Source organism: Athene noctua, chromosome 6 (assembly GCF_965140245.1).
Source record: "Athene noctua chromosome 6, bAthNoc1.hap1.1, whole genome shotgun sequence".
Classification (NCBI taxonomy): domain Eukaryota; kingdom Metazoa; phylum Chordata; class Aves; order Strigiformes; family Strigidae; genus Athene; species Athene noctua.
The window spans coordinates 11559537-11575105 of record NC_134042.1 but is presented as its reverse complement, the minus strand read 5'-3'; the positions used below and the strand labels follow the sequence as shown (position 1 = coordinate 11575105).

Below are 15569 nucleotides of genomic sequence, written 5' to 3'. Positions count from 1 at the left end.
TATTCTCAATTAGATCATTTATGCATGCAAACCCTCTTTCCTCTTCAAGAATTCATGCTTCCTCACACCACAGGCTGGCAAGAGCCAGCTCCTATAAAGACTCTTCTGGAAACTAGTCCAATCCCATAAAATCCCTACTGAACTCAACAAAGCTTAAATCAACAAGTGCTGTCTATTTCCTGAGGTCAAGCATTTCTTTCAGTTCTGTTTTAAGCCAGTGAAAAGAAACTGGAAGAAACAAAAGCTGTTTAGATACTAGATACTTTCCAGGCTGTGGCTCGTGGCTCCTGCCTGGAAAGCTGGGCTCAGTGGGAGCCAGCAACCATGCGGCCGAAATACCTGGTTCCTAATTTCAGTCCTATTGTCAAACATGACCAAAAGATGTTCCATTTCCCCAGCCTAACCGCATTTGGGAACAACTTGGCTTGGCATGCCTTGAGCTGGAGGATCCACGGAGTAATTAGTAAGCGAGGAGTTGATCATCTTTGTTTTGTCACTAGACCTCAGTGCAGTGACTGAGGTCTGATTCATACTGACGCCAAGTTGCTTTTGTATGACAGAGCAAATGCAATCAGAAACCATGTCCATCAGTCTTTTCTGTTCTTGGACCAAGTAATTGATTTTTAGCTCAGTTTCCCATGGTAACAAGGCTTTCTGATCACCAGCTGCACGTGTTGGCCCTAATAGCTTTTGAATCCACTGCTTCGTTTCAGCCAAGTGGGATGGCAAGATTGAGGTCTGAAAGATAATTAAGTTTCTACAAGTTTTCGGAAAGCAGCCTGTGTGTGGCAGACCCTATCAGTGCCACATCGGTACCTTCACCTCATATGGGAATTCAATCGCTCCGTATTGGACACCAGAGATTCCACCAAGGGATAAAGCTCTTGTAAAGTACCTTAACTAGGGGCAACCTTCACCCGGGGCTTGCAATCACCCGTGGATGCAAATCCACAGGAGACCAGGCTTCCTTCACTCTGAGTGTTCATAGAACATCTTGCTATTTTAAGGGAGCATAATGGGTGTTAAATAACAAATCAGTATAAAATTAGGACTGAGTATGAGGGTCCATCACAGAAATCCCTGGTAAAAAATACAAGAATCTGCAAAAGTTGGTGGCTGTTGAACATCAGAGGAGAATGAATACTGCCAGCAAAATAGAACGTAAATCAGGAAAATATCCATGTGCAAATACAGTTCCTTTATCTGATCAGCCAGACTCAAACTTTTACTCAAAATTAATTGCGTTTGACTTCAGGGAGTGTTTTTATTGAGTCATGACTGCAAGACTTCCCCCCAAGCCCAGCCTAGGAAGGAAGGTGGCAGGTCCCAGTGCAGCTGTGCATTAGCTCCCAGGTATATCCACGCACTGCAAGCACCTGCTGAGCCGCCAGCCCTGAGCAGGCCATTCCCCGCATGGCGCAGGCATCGGATGGGGCCGGAGCACCCCCGTATCTGCCGGCTGAGCTGCCGGCACAGCCCGCGGTCTAGGGCCCATCAGTCAGCCCTGGCACTGGAGCGGATGGGAGCATCTTTCCTTGTGCACCGACGACCCCTACGCAACACAGACGGCACTGTGAGCTTCTGCTCTGCCCTTGCTGGGCACGGTGGGGTCACGCTGCCTCACAGCCAAGCTGGTAACTGCCCTGAGTGGCTTGAGCCTGTGTCAGAAAGAAGGAGACCCTCTCCCATCCTCAGGGAGATGTGGTCAGGTTTACCAGTGCAGGACAGAGGTTGCTCCAGCAGAAACGTGCAGTGCCTCTTGGCTGTCCCCCCGCAGGCGATGGGGCAAGGGCTGTTGCCTGAGAGGATGGGAGGGACTGTGCTGTTGTACCGGGCTGGTGAAAAAAAAAAGGGTGGTTGTGTGGGAGACATTTGATTTAGTTAGGAAACCAGTGTGCCAGACTGGTGCCTGAATCAGAACTGGGGTCAGGATCACAGCGCTGTCACTGCATACATGCAGAGCCAGGCCAGCTGCATACAGCCTCTTTACAATTTAAGAGCAACAGGCTGCAGAGCACCTGTGCTGGACCAGAGCATCTCATCCTTTACCAAAACACAAAGCCATCTCCCACCCCAGACCCCTGCCTGGACCCAGCTGGGGCAATGCCTTCTCGGTTCTGGGATTTCATATATAAATTCCCCATCTTTCGGATTCCCGTGTTTGCCGTCTTCACAGCTCGTCCCATCTGTCCCCATTTTAAAACCTCCATTCCTCCCCTCTTTTCTCACTAGCTCTTCTTCTGGTGATGCTTCTCCCACCCACAACACAGCCTCATTTGTACCTGCTCTGACCAGGCTTGCGTGCGAAAGGATTAAATCATCATCATTTGAACCAGATCCAAGGGACATCACTGGGCAATGGAACCTGAAAATATTAACTAAATCAGCCACTTCGTGCTTCGGAAGTTGTTTTTCCTGCATTGCAGATGGGGGGTGAGCACTCGTACCATTTACCATCACTCTTCCTCTCTGTGTGAGCTGGCAGGCAGAGGGCGTGCAACATGCTGTTTGCTGATGAAGAATAAAAACATGAGGTACACCTTTTCTTCTCTGTGAGCTGGAAATCCAGCAGCTCTTTTATGTTGTGCTTGGAACGTTTGACTCAGCAGCTGAATTTTACCCACCGCCTCCAAGCCTCTCTTCCACAGAGAGCACTGCCAGGAGTTGGATGGGTGCAGGTGATGGTTTTCAGGCAGGAAGTGATGCAGAGGTTTTGCACTCTCAGGTAGGATGCAGCATGTCCCAGTAAAGGCTTCTTCCCAGGCTCCCACACAGTGGTGGCCACAGAGCCCCCATCTCTTTGTGAACCACTGGCCTGTGCCCATCAGATTTTGGCCTTCAGAGTCTCAAGGTTGGAGCAATGCAGAGTAACTGCCATCTGGGGAGGCTAAATGTGTTCTTTGCCTCCAAGAAGTAGCTTAATCCTGCTTGGTGAAGGGAGAAAGTCATCTTTCCGCTGGGGCTGACACATACCCTGTGGCCCCATCCAGTAAGTGAACATCATCACAAACTCTGCCACAGATAAAGAGGCTGGGACTCAGACACAGTACATGTTTTATTATTAAAAAATGCATAAAAACTAAACACATGCTTCCCAAAGTTAGAGTCTATATGTACATCTGCGCTTCCCAGGCAGCTGCAGGGAGCATAGCCTTCTGCCCTCACTGCAAATGTGCACCGCACAGGTTTTTGTTACCCATTGTTAGGTGTTATCTTCTCACCTGCATTTACAGCATTCCAGCTAAATGAAGAGAAAACCCTGTACCGCCTGGGGTAGAAGATGGTGCAGTTTGTATCTGCGACTGAGAAAACTGAACTTCTGGAGACAGCTGTAGGACAGCGCTGTTAAGTAGGAAACTTTACGGAAAGGAGCCATGCCCAAGCCCCAGGCTGAAATTCCCCTTCCCTAGGAAGTGTTCTCACTAGGGGCTGAAACCGGACCAGAATTTTGTAGTTAGCCCCGAACCTTATAATAAGGAAATACTGGGCATCAAAGAAAGGGTGGAGTGTTCTGACACCAAGTCTGCAATCTCATTTGACTTATTTGTCCCACCTTTGCCAACTCAGCAAACGGTGACGTTTGTGGTAATTGTTTCTGAGGAAGAGCAATGTGGAATCCTAAGTCTTATGATACAGCCAAGTTTTCAGCACACTGGAAATAAAAGAAATTTAAATCTAGCAAATATTCAGGATAAGTAGAGTAAGAGGTAACTGCACTTCCTTGCTGGGAACCATTGCACAAAACAAATGCTGATTTACAGTAAAATATTAAATTATTAAAAACCACACAAGCACTTGCAGTTATAGTGAGCCAGACATGCTGATTGGAAAACAAAACAAAACCCGAAGAGCAAAACCATTAATTTTGCCCTGTCTGGAAGGCTGCAGTGATAACTAGTCTATGTTCTGATGTGACTTTTACAGTGTGCCAGAAGACCTCCTAAACAGGAAGGCCAGTGGTTCTCAAGCCTTTTCACCACAAGGACTCTCTCTTCAGAAAGAGATCTCCCAGTTGATCCCTTCCCTCCAACACGCACACTCTCCGTGTTCACACCTTCACTACAGCAGCTACAGCACTTGGTTATTTGAAAATGTCATAGCACTGTTAAAGAGAAAGATTAAACAAATCCTATTTTAAAGCAAATGCTGAATCCTGCTCCCGCTGAAACTGAAGCAAGTCTGCCATTCTGTATCTAAGCTGTCTCCTTCCTCTCCTGTAGGGCAGCACTTAGCATTAATTAGCACTGTTTCCCCATACTGCTCTTAAGTCCTCTCTACACTGTTTCCTTTCCATCCTTTTGAAGTTGGATTCTGTCCTCACACATGCCAGCTGCTCTCCCTCCCCTCACATTTTAATGCCAGCTGCAAGTCTGGTCAGGCCTGAACTGGCATCAAACAGAAGAAAAAGACAGACATGAAAGAGGTACGTGGGGTGAAGAGGGATGCTGGGTTTTCATTTTTTCTAATTTCACCACTCATCAGAACACCTGAAACTCTTAAAAGAGCCCTGGACTGAGGAAGCAGCAAGTATCACTGCATGAAATAAGCCAGATGTTCAAATTCAGTGCTGGGTAGAAGCAGCTCCGCAGATCAGTTTGAGAACCACTGAGGTAGGCAACAAGTCTAGGCAGTACTGCTGAGTGAACACAAGGGGAATTTTGCCCTCTTGTCCTGAATGACAGTGTAAATACCCACTAGTGTTTTCAGAGGTACCAGTCCCGAAGTCACGCAGCCAGGATCGAAGACAACATCTACACAAGAGCGAGCACTGACTGAACAGAAGGTGTATTCAGCTCTGCTCCAGCAGTCAGTGAGAAGGAGCAGAGCACAGACTCTGACTGCCCACCTTAGCTTTGAACTTTCAGCGGGATGCAATCAACCTGTAACCCTTCAAACCCCCTCCCCCAAATCCAAGGGGTCGCTGGGGTTGCGGTCGTTCCAAGCCGTCCGCCACTGCAGCCCACACAGGTGGTGAAAGCTAGAAAAGCTGCCCAAGAGCTCTGGCCAGTGCTGTTCAAAGCCATTCCAGATCCGGCATCAGAGCCCCAGGCAACGTGGCACTGCGGCTGCACACATCCCGTCCCAGGGAAGCAGAGTGTCACTGCTATGTACAGGCTAACAACTTTTCTCTCCTTCTGTCTCCAGCTCATACAGAAGGCTTTTGTCCTCCCCTTCCTGCCCATCTGGATGCCTTTCACCCTCAGCATCATCTCCAAGGCACAAGGGGCTCATGATGTAGCGATAGTCACTTGTGACAGCAGCAGCTGCCCCAGCAACGGTCTCTTCACCGTCCGTGTTGCCAAAGGAGGCGTGCAGGGCAGGGTCACTCGCAGACGCCTCTTTGTCCTTCCCAATGTTGACATAGAGAGGATCTTGACTGGAAGAGAGTGTGGACATCCTCCCCCGAATCATTTCCAGCTGGGACCGGAGTACTCCAAAGCTGGGGCGTAGCTTGGGCTCAGGATGCCAACATCTGCACATGAGATCATAGCTGCAAAATAGAGGGAGACAAGAGCACTGAGAAGTAGAGCAGCCACCCCCTGCACCTCCAAACAAGGGCTCTGCACAGCACACCTTAAAAAGCACAGATACTTTCCCCAAAACCTATCAGCCTTGGCCTTGCACAGGTGACAGCACGTGGGAAGCCATTATGGATCTAATTCCTTGTTCCTTCCCACATACAAAGGCATTCTCATTTTGGTCACAAAAATTATTTAGACAGTACCAGAAAATCCAAAAGCCCTGTCAAAGGATGCTGAACTTCTTGGTAAAAACTTTGTTTCACTGTCTCTGAAGAGCTAGAATAGGAATGAGTGTGACACCACTTCGTAATAGCTTTTGAATTTGTTCACCAAAAGCATCCCGACAACCTCTGCTGCAGCTGAAGCCATCCCTCCAAATTCTAGTTCAGGAGCAGATAAAACACAGGAAGAAAGAAAACAGAGATCCAACTGTGGGAGGAGCAAGTTCCAGAATATTCTTTTTTCACACCGTGCTGGCTCAGCGCTCCTGGTGCAATGGAGTCGTGCTGCTGTTGCTGTCCAACAGGTTGGCAGCGGGACTGGAAAAAGGCACAGTGGGTTTGTTTAGAGGGCTGTGGAGGAATGCACAACAGCTTCACTCCTGGCCTTTCTACTACAAAGGAACCACCCCTATGCAGAAGACGTGTTCAGTGCCATTACCAGCCTCAGGCCCCATCCTGCAGGGTTTCTCCTCCTGGCAGTCAAATGCCAGCCACCTCAGCTCTGGTTGCCCAAGAGCCAGTGTGAGGAGACACTGGTGGCTCCAAGGGCCTGTGCTCGGGCAAGGGGGGCAAGGGGGGCAAGTAGCTGTGCTCCCCTCTGGCCCTCTTCATGGCTGGGCGCCTGCGTGGGCCATCCTCCCACTGGAGCCCACGGGGCTGGAGTGCGGCCAGAGCCATTGTCCTCCTCCTCTTTGTGCATCACCCACAAGACTGGCAGCTGCATTCCTATGGCGTTATTGTTGCCAGTTCTGCAGGGAACAGGGACAAAGCACTGTACTGGCACTGAAAAACACCACAGACAAATGAACCTCAGTTACACTTGGAAAAAATTTGATATGGCCTTTTCTGGGAAATAAAACATTTCATGACGGTTTTTATTTTACTTTTTGTGTCCCTTGCTTGCTATCAGCTTTACAAGACTGTTTTTGATCTCACACTAGTTTTACAGAAAGCTTCTATGGATCAGTTGTCCTAATCCTGATTTACGTCTCTCACAAACAGTAGAAACAACTCTAAATGCTCCAGATAAAAATAGAAACTTCCTATTCTGTGGCACTAAATTATTTTCTTCTACCCGTGCTGGCAAACAGAAGAAATTCATTTGGAAAAAAGTTAGAAAACTACTGGCTGTACTGAATCAGCCCAAAAGTCCATTTGCCCCAGTACCCAGCCTCTGACAATGGCCACTAGCAGATGCTTGGGGAAAGTACGTAAGGTGAGAGGGAGCATGTAGTGAGATCTTTCCGTGTATTCTTTCAGGTCTCAATACCCTGTAGCTCAAGGGCCCCTCAAAATGGAGGCTGTACCTTCTTAGTAGTTTTTGATGGATTGTTCCTCAATGCCTAGTAGGTTTTTGAATCTCTTCTCTATTTTTGGCATCTGTAACATCCTATGGCCATAAGCTACTCCCAGCAGTCAAGATGCAGACACGTAATGAATGTAAGCAGTGGTATAACACAGTGTTTCCATTTCAACCCCGGAACAGTTAAAATGAACTGCTGAGAAGATAAAAGTGTACAGCTTTAATAACAAGAGTACAGATTATTTCCTATGGGGAAAAAAGGCTGGAGAAAGGAAACTACGCGAAATAATCCACCATCAGAGCAGGAAGGAAGGGGGAGGAAAGAGGACTTCATGTTATCCATTTTACCAACAAGGCTTGAAAAGGCCACTAAACTCATAGTTATGTCTTGCTCTGGGCACGACACTGAGAAAACAGAGACTTGTTTGGGCACTCAAGTGAAATGATTTCACCTTGTCTGGCCTAGGCAAGCTTTTACCCTTGGAGAAGTTATGGTGACACTCCCCAGGGGACCTCAGCCCCGTGTTTGGACTCCAGAAAACTCCAGCCACCAGCCATGGAGCAAGGGTTCCTGAGCAAACATTTCATGTAACCTGCTGGCCAAGAATGGCCCCTTGGCTGCAGGACTAAGGCAGGAGCACAGACTGCAGCATGTGGCTGCCTGCTCCCCCATGGGCTACCTCAGTCCTTCCTGCAAGTCTGAAAATGTCCAAAAGCAGTATCTGCAGAGTTGTCCTGGTTTTGTTTCACCTGTAATTTAAAGTGGGACACTGATCTACAGAACCTTAGATCCTATCTGCTCTCTTCTCTTTCATCCTGCTATTTCTGTGAGAGTAGTAGATCCAATTTTGAAAACCAGGTTAAGCTTTGAAAGACACATGCACGCCACTGCTTCTGCAATCCAGTTTCCTCTTAGTCTGGCTAGATGACTTTTCTATTCAGTCTTCAGGGTATCCCATGAAACTCATTTCTTTTCTCAGATGTTGGCCTGAGAAGGTAGGGAGCAGTGAGTTTCTGGAAACACAGTTATAGTTTCCACAAAGCCTAATGTTGACAATGTTCAAACCCTTGAGCCAAGTTAGCTGCTCGTGTAGCTACCGCAGGTTCCAGGGGGCTCTGCCAGCAGAGTATCTGGTAGCTAACCCAGAGACTTTCTAGTGAATGTCTCTGTGTACTGGGAAGTGGACAGATTCAGATCAGCATCCCAGCCAGCTGCCCCTGTTTCCTTCCATCGAGCCAAACTTCTCAAGGAATCACATGTCAGCAGGCGAGGAAGTACTCACACATCTTCCAGGCACTCCGGCGGCTGCTTCAGCCTGTTCCCACTGATGAGGTAGTTGTAGATTTCTGCATTCTCAATGCCAGCGTAAGGGGTTTGCCCTCGGGTCACGATCTCCCACATGGTCACCCCAAATGCCCACTGAAAGGGAACAGCACACAGAACAAGTGAACAGACTGTTCCCTGCTGGCTGGGGTGGGGTTTCAGTATGCTCAGACTGTGCCAGCCCTCCCAGTCTGGGGTAATATCACATGAGCAGCAGTTATGCAAGGACTATCCAAACTCTAGCTAGAAAACAAAAAAATGAGCCATCAGATGCTGCTGATGCTGACACATCATCTTGGGAGACAGCTAAAGGCCCTGTCTGGCCCCATTCTGCAGAGGAGCAGGGGAAGGTTTGTGAGCTACTGCTGACTTCCACCTGCAGACCTCTACCAAGCATCTCCTACTCACAGTTCTTTAAGGTATGTGCTATCAGTTTTGTGGTTCCCAGCTACAGGAAGATTCTGGGTTGGGGCTCACAAAGCAGTTTTGTAATTCATTGAGCCAGATTCTAAGTTACTGGAAACATACAGGCACAAATGAAAGCAGAGTTTAACCAATAAACAGGGCAAGGAACAAACCACTTACAGTGCATGGGTCTCTTTTTGCTCTACCCTGCAACAGCTGTACTTCTACATTTAAACTAAACTGCAAGGTTTGTTAGGTGCAAAAAATTATTACTTTCACAAGCCCTGACCAGTGTCTATTGTAAACTGGCTGAACTAGCAATCACCAAACACTACTCTACAGTGGTTACTGCACCTCTGCTGCACTTGTACATGACTGTGTGGGTTACATGCATTTCAAATGCCGCCTTCAAACTGTCATGCAGAAGAGAAAGGAGAAAGAAAAAGAAGAAACTGTTTAAAGAGAGAGGGAAAGGAAGAGGAGAAGGGGAAAGGTGAAAGAGGATGGGTATAAGCACTTAGAAATGAAGGACCAAAGGACAAGAAGAAAAGGGTTCATGACTTCTGCCATAAACAACTCGTATTTTTAGTCTTGAGTTCTGGCGGCACCCAAGGCAGAGGTAGCACTGTCCCTCAAACACAAGGCAAACTCCCTCTCTCGTTACCAGGGCCTGTTCCCACCCTCAATGAATACAGAAGGATTCCTCCACTTCAGTACAAATACAAGTGGTCCCCAAATGCACCAGAGCAAAACTCACCACATCACTGTGTGTTGTGTACAGATTATCCGCCAGACTTTCCAGAGCAAGCCACTTCACTGGCAGCTTGGAAGCACAGCCCTGACGGTAGTAGTCTCCACTGTAGATTTTCTTAGAAAGCCCAAAATCTGCAACACTCACGTTCATGTTCTCATCCAACCTAAGGGAAATTTTTAATGACTAAGAAAAGTATATATTGGCCACCTCAGGGAAAAAAAGAAAGTTATGTCCAGGGAACTGAGGTATATAGTTTATCAAGTACTACCCAAGAGGATAATGACCTAATCTACTCAATGACCAACGTGAAACAGTTTATTGGTCTCAAATCAGTTCCTTGAGACTAACAGGAAGATAATTAGGACTAAGGAAATGCCTATGGTCAGATGGTCTACTCTGTTATGCAAAGTGAACTCAGATACTTTCTGTAGTTTCTGAGATTATCAGAGGACATCTGCAGTACTGACTGTTACCACCAAGGCCTGCACCCTGTATAGGCAATCAAAAAACCAGAAGGTGCTTGCCTAGACTGCCTATTACAACTGCTCAGACTAGATCTGCAACACCTTCCTTCCAGGCCCGGTTAATGGTCTCAATTGCTCTGTCACCACTTAAAACCCAGATATGTTGGTAGACAGTGCAAGCAAAGCCCACAAAGACTTCATGTTCCCAGGACTCATAAAGGATTCCCTGCTTTCCCCAGAAGGTGTGCTGAAATAGGCATTCGGCTTCCTCTGGAGGCAGTCTGTATTTTTCAGATGTTTAAAAATAGGAAATCAGTATGGGTTTCTCATAAGTGTCAAAGTAGGCTAACCTATCATTTTTCATTATGACTATCAGACTCCAGTCTGTACACCTGGATGTTCAAATGCCTTTGGAAATCCGTGTCTCATTGAGGATTTTACCGGTTGTCGTGGTTTTGTTCAGAGGCAGACTTCTGTCTGCTGGAATGGGTTGTTCCTTACTCCATTCTCAGGGAAGAAGCAAAGTGGAAAGGATAAAAAATGACTTTTCTTCCTTTCAAAGCAGGCAAGGCAGTTTGGGGACTAGAACAGCATCATGGGATCATACAGTGTGTTCACCATGTAATTATTTCTAAAGGCATTCTACACAGGCTTTCAGGGAAATTCTACACTTCTTATATTGTGATAATCAAGTCCTCAAAATAGATACAAGAAATACAGACTTCAGGCTACAATGAAAATTCCTTTCTCCTAGCACAGCCAAACCCATTCTCTCCTGTTGGTTACATTATATTGCAGAACAATTAGCCCATGCTGACACACAGCCATTACAGTGACTAATTACAAACACATATTGTAATCAAGTCTATGAAACTATATGTGCAGACCAATGATGGAAAGGTTCGTTATAAATAGGGTCCATCAGGAAGCTCAGTGGGACATTAGGAGTTGCTCCCTGATGCCAGCACCACCACCACACACCCCCACCCTCATGGCCATGGCTCCCCTATGCCTACTGTCACTTAAACGCAAGGACCAGCATCCTTGGACAGGACTTCTCCCCACTTCTGTTGCACTAAAGGCTTCTCATCCCTCTCTCACTCACTCTGGTCTTTCTTTTCTCTAAAAAATCATGGGTCACTTACATGCAGTTCCGAGCTGCAAGGTCCCTGTGTATGAAATTTTTTGAGCTCAAGTACTCCATCCCGCTGGCAATGTCAATCATGAACTTGAGGAGTGTCTGAACAGGCAAGTTCTGAAAGAAATAAGAGTTTAAGTTCTGTTCCTGGAAACTTTCAAGCATGTATGGCAAAACTGCAAGATGTACTGCTAGCTTACTGAGCAGGGATGGGGGATATAGGGAGGCAATGAAATGGAGGAGTTGGTCCTCAAAATGCATGAAATGAAATACTCCCAACATCACAACTTGCAGCTTTCTCTGGTATTAAAATCCAGTTATCTGCTGGTGCCTTTGGGAGACCAACCCTGAACTGATCCGAGTGCATTCTCTGAAAATCCATACTCTCCCAGAAGGAATTCTACAGTAAGACAGACTTACAAAAGGGTTTTCCCCGATCCGTGACATCAGCAGAAAAGCATGAAGGTCTCCATGCTTCATGAAGGGCAGGATCACCATGGGAATTGGGAGACGGCCCTTGGGACGGCTCCGTAGACTGACTCCTGATGAGGACACACACAGCAAAGGAGTTTTAGCAAACAGATCAGTCCCAAGGGGAATCTTACAGGCTGCTGTGCCTTTCTCTTACAAATTCAGAGGAAAATATCCAGTTTTGGCAGGTAGGTTCCATGCTCCAAGCTCCTTTGCATGGTGTCAGGCCAGAAGGTATTAAGATACCTCTAACCCTGTTTACTTCAAAGGCAGCACTCCCTTGGCTCTCCTTGTAAGACCAGCTATAAATGTCTCTAGGATCACTCCAGACCAGACAGCCTCAAACCCCAGGCTCGGCAGAGCAGTCTCCACATTCTGGAAAGGCACAATCTCCCCTGCCTCTGTCTACCAAACCACCTGTCCCCATTTCACAGCAGTTTAGACATACCTCAGCCAGCCACACTCTCCCTGTAGTATTTGAAAGAATCAAAGAAATGGTTTAAATAAGAGACCTTTGTTAAAAGCGTATGAGGGCAAATGTGAGCACCTACACCTGTTCCAACTCCCTGTAGGCCTGGGAAGGAGCAATGCTGATACATGCAGGACTCCAGGCAGCACAGAGGTGGCTGCACTAGCGCTGCGGCTGGACAGGACTGGGGGTGAGTACGTGAGGTGGTGTGGGATTGTGCAGGAATGGGACATGCTCTATGGCACAAGCACCAGCACTGACTTACCAATCAGTTTAGTGACATGAGGGTGGTCAAATTCCTTCATACACGCAGCCTCTCGCAGGAACTCCTCAATGTCAGTCGAGGTAAAGATGTCCGCTGGAAAAAAGCGACTGTAAGTTTTCTTCATTTGTGGGTGGCTCCAAGGGGCTTTACAGATAATGATACTGAGAAGCGTGTTCTTTGTGGCACAGCACATCCTCTCAGACCTACAGCTAGATGAACCAGTTTACAACAGAGCAGAGCCTGACAGTTTCTCCTGGGATGGGCGGCAGTAAGCACACAGCAGAGACATGTGGTAAACTGGCTCTCGGCAGAGTGAAGACCTGTCGATTAGCGTCTGTTTTTTTCACGAACAGCTTTCCTTGGAAGCCATGCAAATCATGTGTGGTTAAAGATGTAAGAATTAATTAGCTAAAAGGACCTAAACTACAATGTCAGGGAGAGGAGACATCACACAAAATTTAAGATAATGGTGAAACTGAAGAGATGACCTGGAGCCTCTGGCTGGCACAGCAGACCCCAATTCATCTCTGCTAAGGATGGCACGAAATATCAACACTTTTATGTCTCTTAGCATGATCAAGTCTTCTAAGGTGCTAGAGCTAAGATTTCTTAAATAACCACACTACTAGGCAGCTTGGACCAAATTCAGCAGTGACATACATCAGCATAAATTTGGAGTAAATTATTTCTCATTGCTTCAGATTTAAATCTCCAGACTTATGGAAGTATATCAATATAATCAAGAGCTAGCCCAGTGGACTACTTTCCCCACTGCTGTTGCTGAATTTAGCAGGAGTCCTCCAGTCCTGCTAAAATCAGACTCAGATCTGTAGGGCAGTATTCGCATTATCTGCCTGAGGCAAGTAATTTAAATATGATTCAGAAGACAAAAGTAGATTTCCTTTTTGCAGTCAGTGGATAAAGGAAGGTGCCTCTGGAGGATGACAGAGTTCCCAAGTTAGATGCCTGAAGGCAGACAATCTCACTACACAAAAGCTTGCAAACTGATTAGAATGATTGTTGAAACAGGATAAAATGATGCAACCTACACTGATGTGGTACTAGCGTATTTAGTAGAAACTAGTATTCTGTGGCAGCCAAACTCAGCTCCATATAAGTGACTGTGACTCCGCTTTTAAGTCAGTCACAGTTAATTTTTGCCTTAGAGGCAACAGGGGTGAAAATAACATAAGCTAACATATATCTACATACATTTATGCACATACTTGCTTTGACTTATACCTAATCTATTAATCGATTTTCTTGTTACAGACTTCTGCGTGATGAATGTGTTAGCTGCCCTTGTTATGTACACTCATCAAATGACAAATCACAAGGGAGTTAGACTACTTAATCAAATATGCCTGACTGAGATGAGTTAACTTGTCGCTGCATTCAGCCCAAACACTCTTCTGTTTATTCTAGGATTTATGCTTGGAGGAATACAGTCTTTCACTGCTGAATTATCAGACCAAGCAGAACTGTCTGAGCTGTCTATGCCACATGATGTAGTGCTATGTTGAATCAAGCAACTGAACGAGATCCTCTATATACAGAAGCAGCTGTGGCTATGACTTGGTTTTGGTTGCACTCACCACGTGCTAGGTGCTGTACAAGCAACTAAGGTGGTATAGGTCCTTCCCTGAAGAGCTTCCACCATAAAAAGACTGACATGAAACAGATGGGAGACAACATGGGTAGAGTGGGAAGCTCAGAGTGGAGTAAAGAGCATTAGGGAAGATAGCATTTAATCTTTCCAAGCTCTCTTCTCTTAAGCACTTCAGGTAGCCCTGCTCCCACTTACCTTTCAGCATCTTCACTGCCACTTTCTGGAAAGAGCCATCATCTAGCTTCAGTAGTGCCTCTCGAACTGACCCAAACTCCCCTGTGAAATGACCAGAGCAGGCAGTGAGGAACAGCTTCTTGTGAAGAAAGTATGATTCACAGCAGGTTCACTCCAGAGGTCACTGGTAAAGCTGAATAACTGTACGAAATGCAGCTACCAGCTTCATTTTTTGTTCTGCAGTTCCAACCAGCAGCTTTCAGCATATGTGTGCCTAGAAGAGGTAGCACTACCAGAAGACAGAGGCCACTCTGCTGGCAATCCAGAAGGCAAAGGAAAAGAGGGAAAGAAAGCAGTTCCCTGCCAGACAGATGATGCAGAGTCAGAGTATAAACTGGGATCCTAGGCAGACATTTCTGGGGACGCCATATCATGAAGGATGATTCTGAGTGAGGCTCCGGTCAGAGAGGGGGCTATGAGCTGGAGCAGCGAGTGGATGGGTTGGCTGAGGAAGCTCTCGCTGCTGACAGCCGTCAGAGCTCAGTAATGGCACCAGGACTCAACCATTTGAGACACAGTCAGGCTTTACCTCTCAAAACTCAGGGAATGACTTCTATGATCACAACTGACCAGACAAAATATAGAACACCTACTTGTATGTGCGGGATATGTTTATTCACAGCAGGAGGTGTTTACCAGGGTCTGTTCCCTAAGGGAAATCAGAGGAAATGCAACTGGACAAACCCTCTTCAAATTATTTTAGCTTGAAGTGGCTTTATATCACAGTGTAACAGCTGCTTTGAATTAGATCTGGCTCTAGATTTGCACTCCTTAATTTTGTAGCTGCTTACCTCACCCAAAATTCATTAGTATGAGAAACTCTGGGACTGAAAACAAAATATGGAACCCAGGACACCTACCCCAAAAGCATTATCTGTCCACTAGCTTTTCACCAGTGGACAGATTTCACCAGTGAAGTGTCCTTCATTGCTGTATGGCATGTGCTTATTTCACAATAAGCACGAGCAGTGGGTCTGACCACAAAAGAGAAAAATGGGAAGGAGAAAAGGCATTTTGTACTGCTTCTGTTGCTCAGCTGTCAGCAGAGCCCAAGGTAATGCAGTCATGCCATTTGATAACTTGCATGCAGAACATGGGTTGGGGGAATGGGTCTGAAAACACAGAGCAGATCCTGGCAGCTAGCATCCTCCCACCAGTGCCATCCCCAGAGGCCCCACTGCAGCTGGTTTCCAGTTTGTTACCTGCCACAGGGACAGCCCAGAAGGGTGGAAGCAGGATCCCAGGAACGGGCCGAGAGCTGACACTCACAAACAGATGGCACACCTATTTAATTACTTAGCATTGCTAAGCCCTCCGAGACCACTTCTGCAAGGTCATTTTCCTGCTCTGAAAGAAATGCATTTGTTCTAGGAGGGATGAAGAACACTCC

The 15569-nt window shown here is 46.7% G+C and overlaps 1 protein-coding gene across 1 annotated transcript in view; it reads right to left on the bottom strand.

The window, feature by feature from the left end:
* Positions 1–3037: 3037 nt before the first annotated feature.
* Positions 3038–15569, bottom strand: part of TYRO3 (TYRO3 protein tyrosine kinase) — a 42873-nt gene continuing 30341 nt past the window's right edge. Inside the window, exons 13-19 of the mRNA XM_074909564.1 lie at positions 14141–14221; positions 12337–12429; positions 11552–11673; positions 11139–11248; positions 9533–9692; positions 8330–8466; positions 3038–5491 (exon numbers count right to left, since the gene is read on the bottom strand). Of these exons, the coding sequence (XP_074765665.1) occupies positions 5116–5491; positions 8330–8466; positions 9533–9692; positions 11139–11248; positions 11552–11673; positions 12337–12429; positions 14141–14221 (1079 nt within the window). The 3' untranslated portion in view covers positions 3038–5115. The remainder of the gene's footprint in view (positions 5492–8329; positions 8467–9532; positions 9693–11138; positions 11249–11551; positions 11674–12336; positions 12430–14140; positions 14222–15569) is intronic.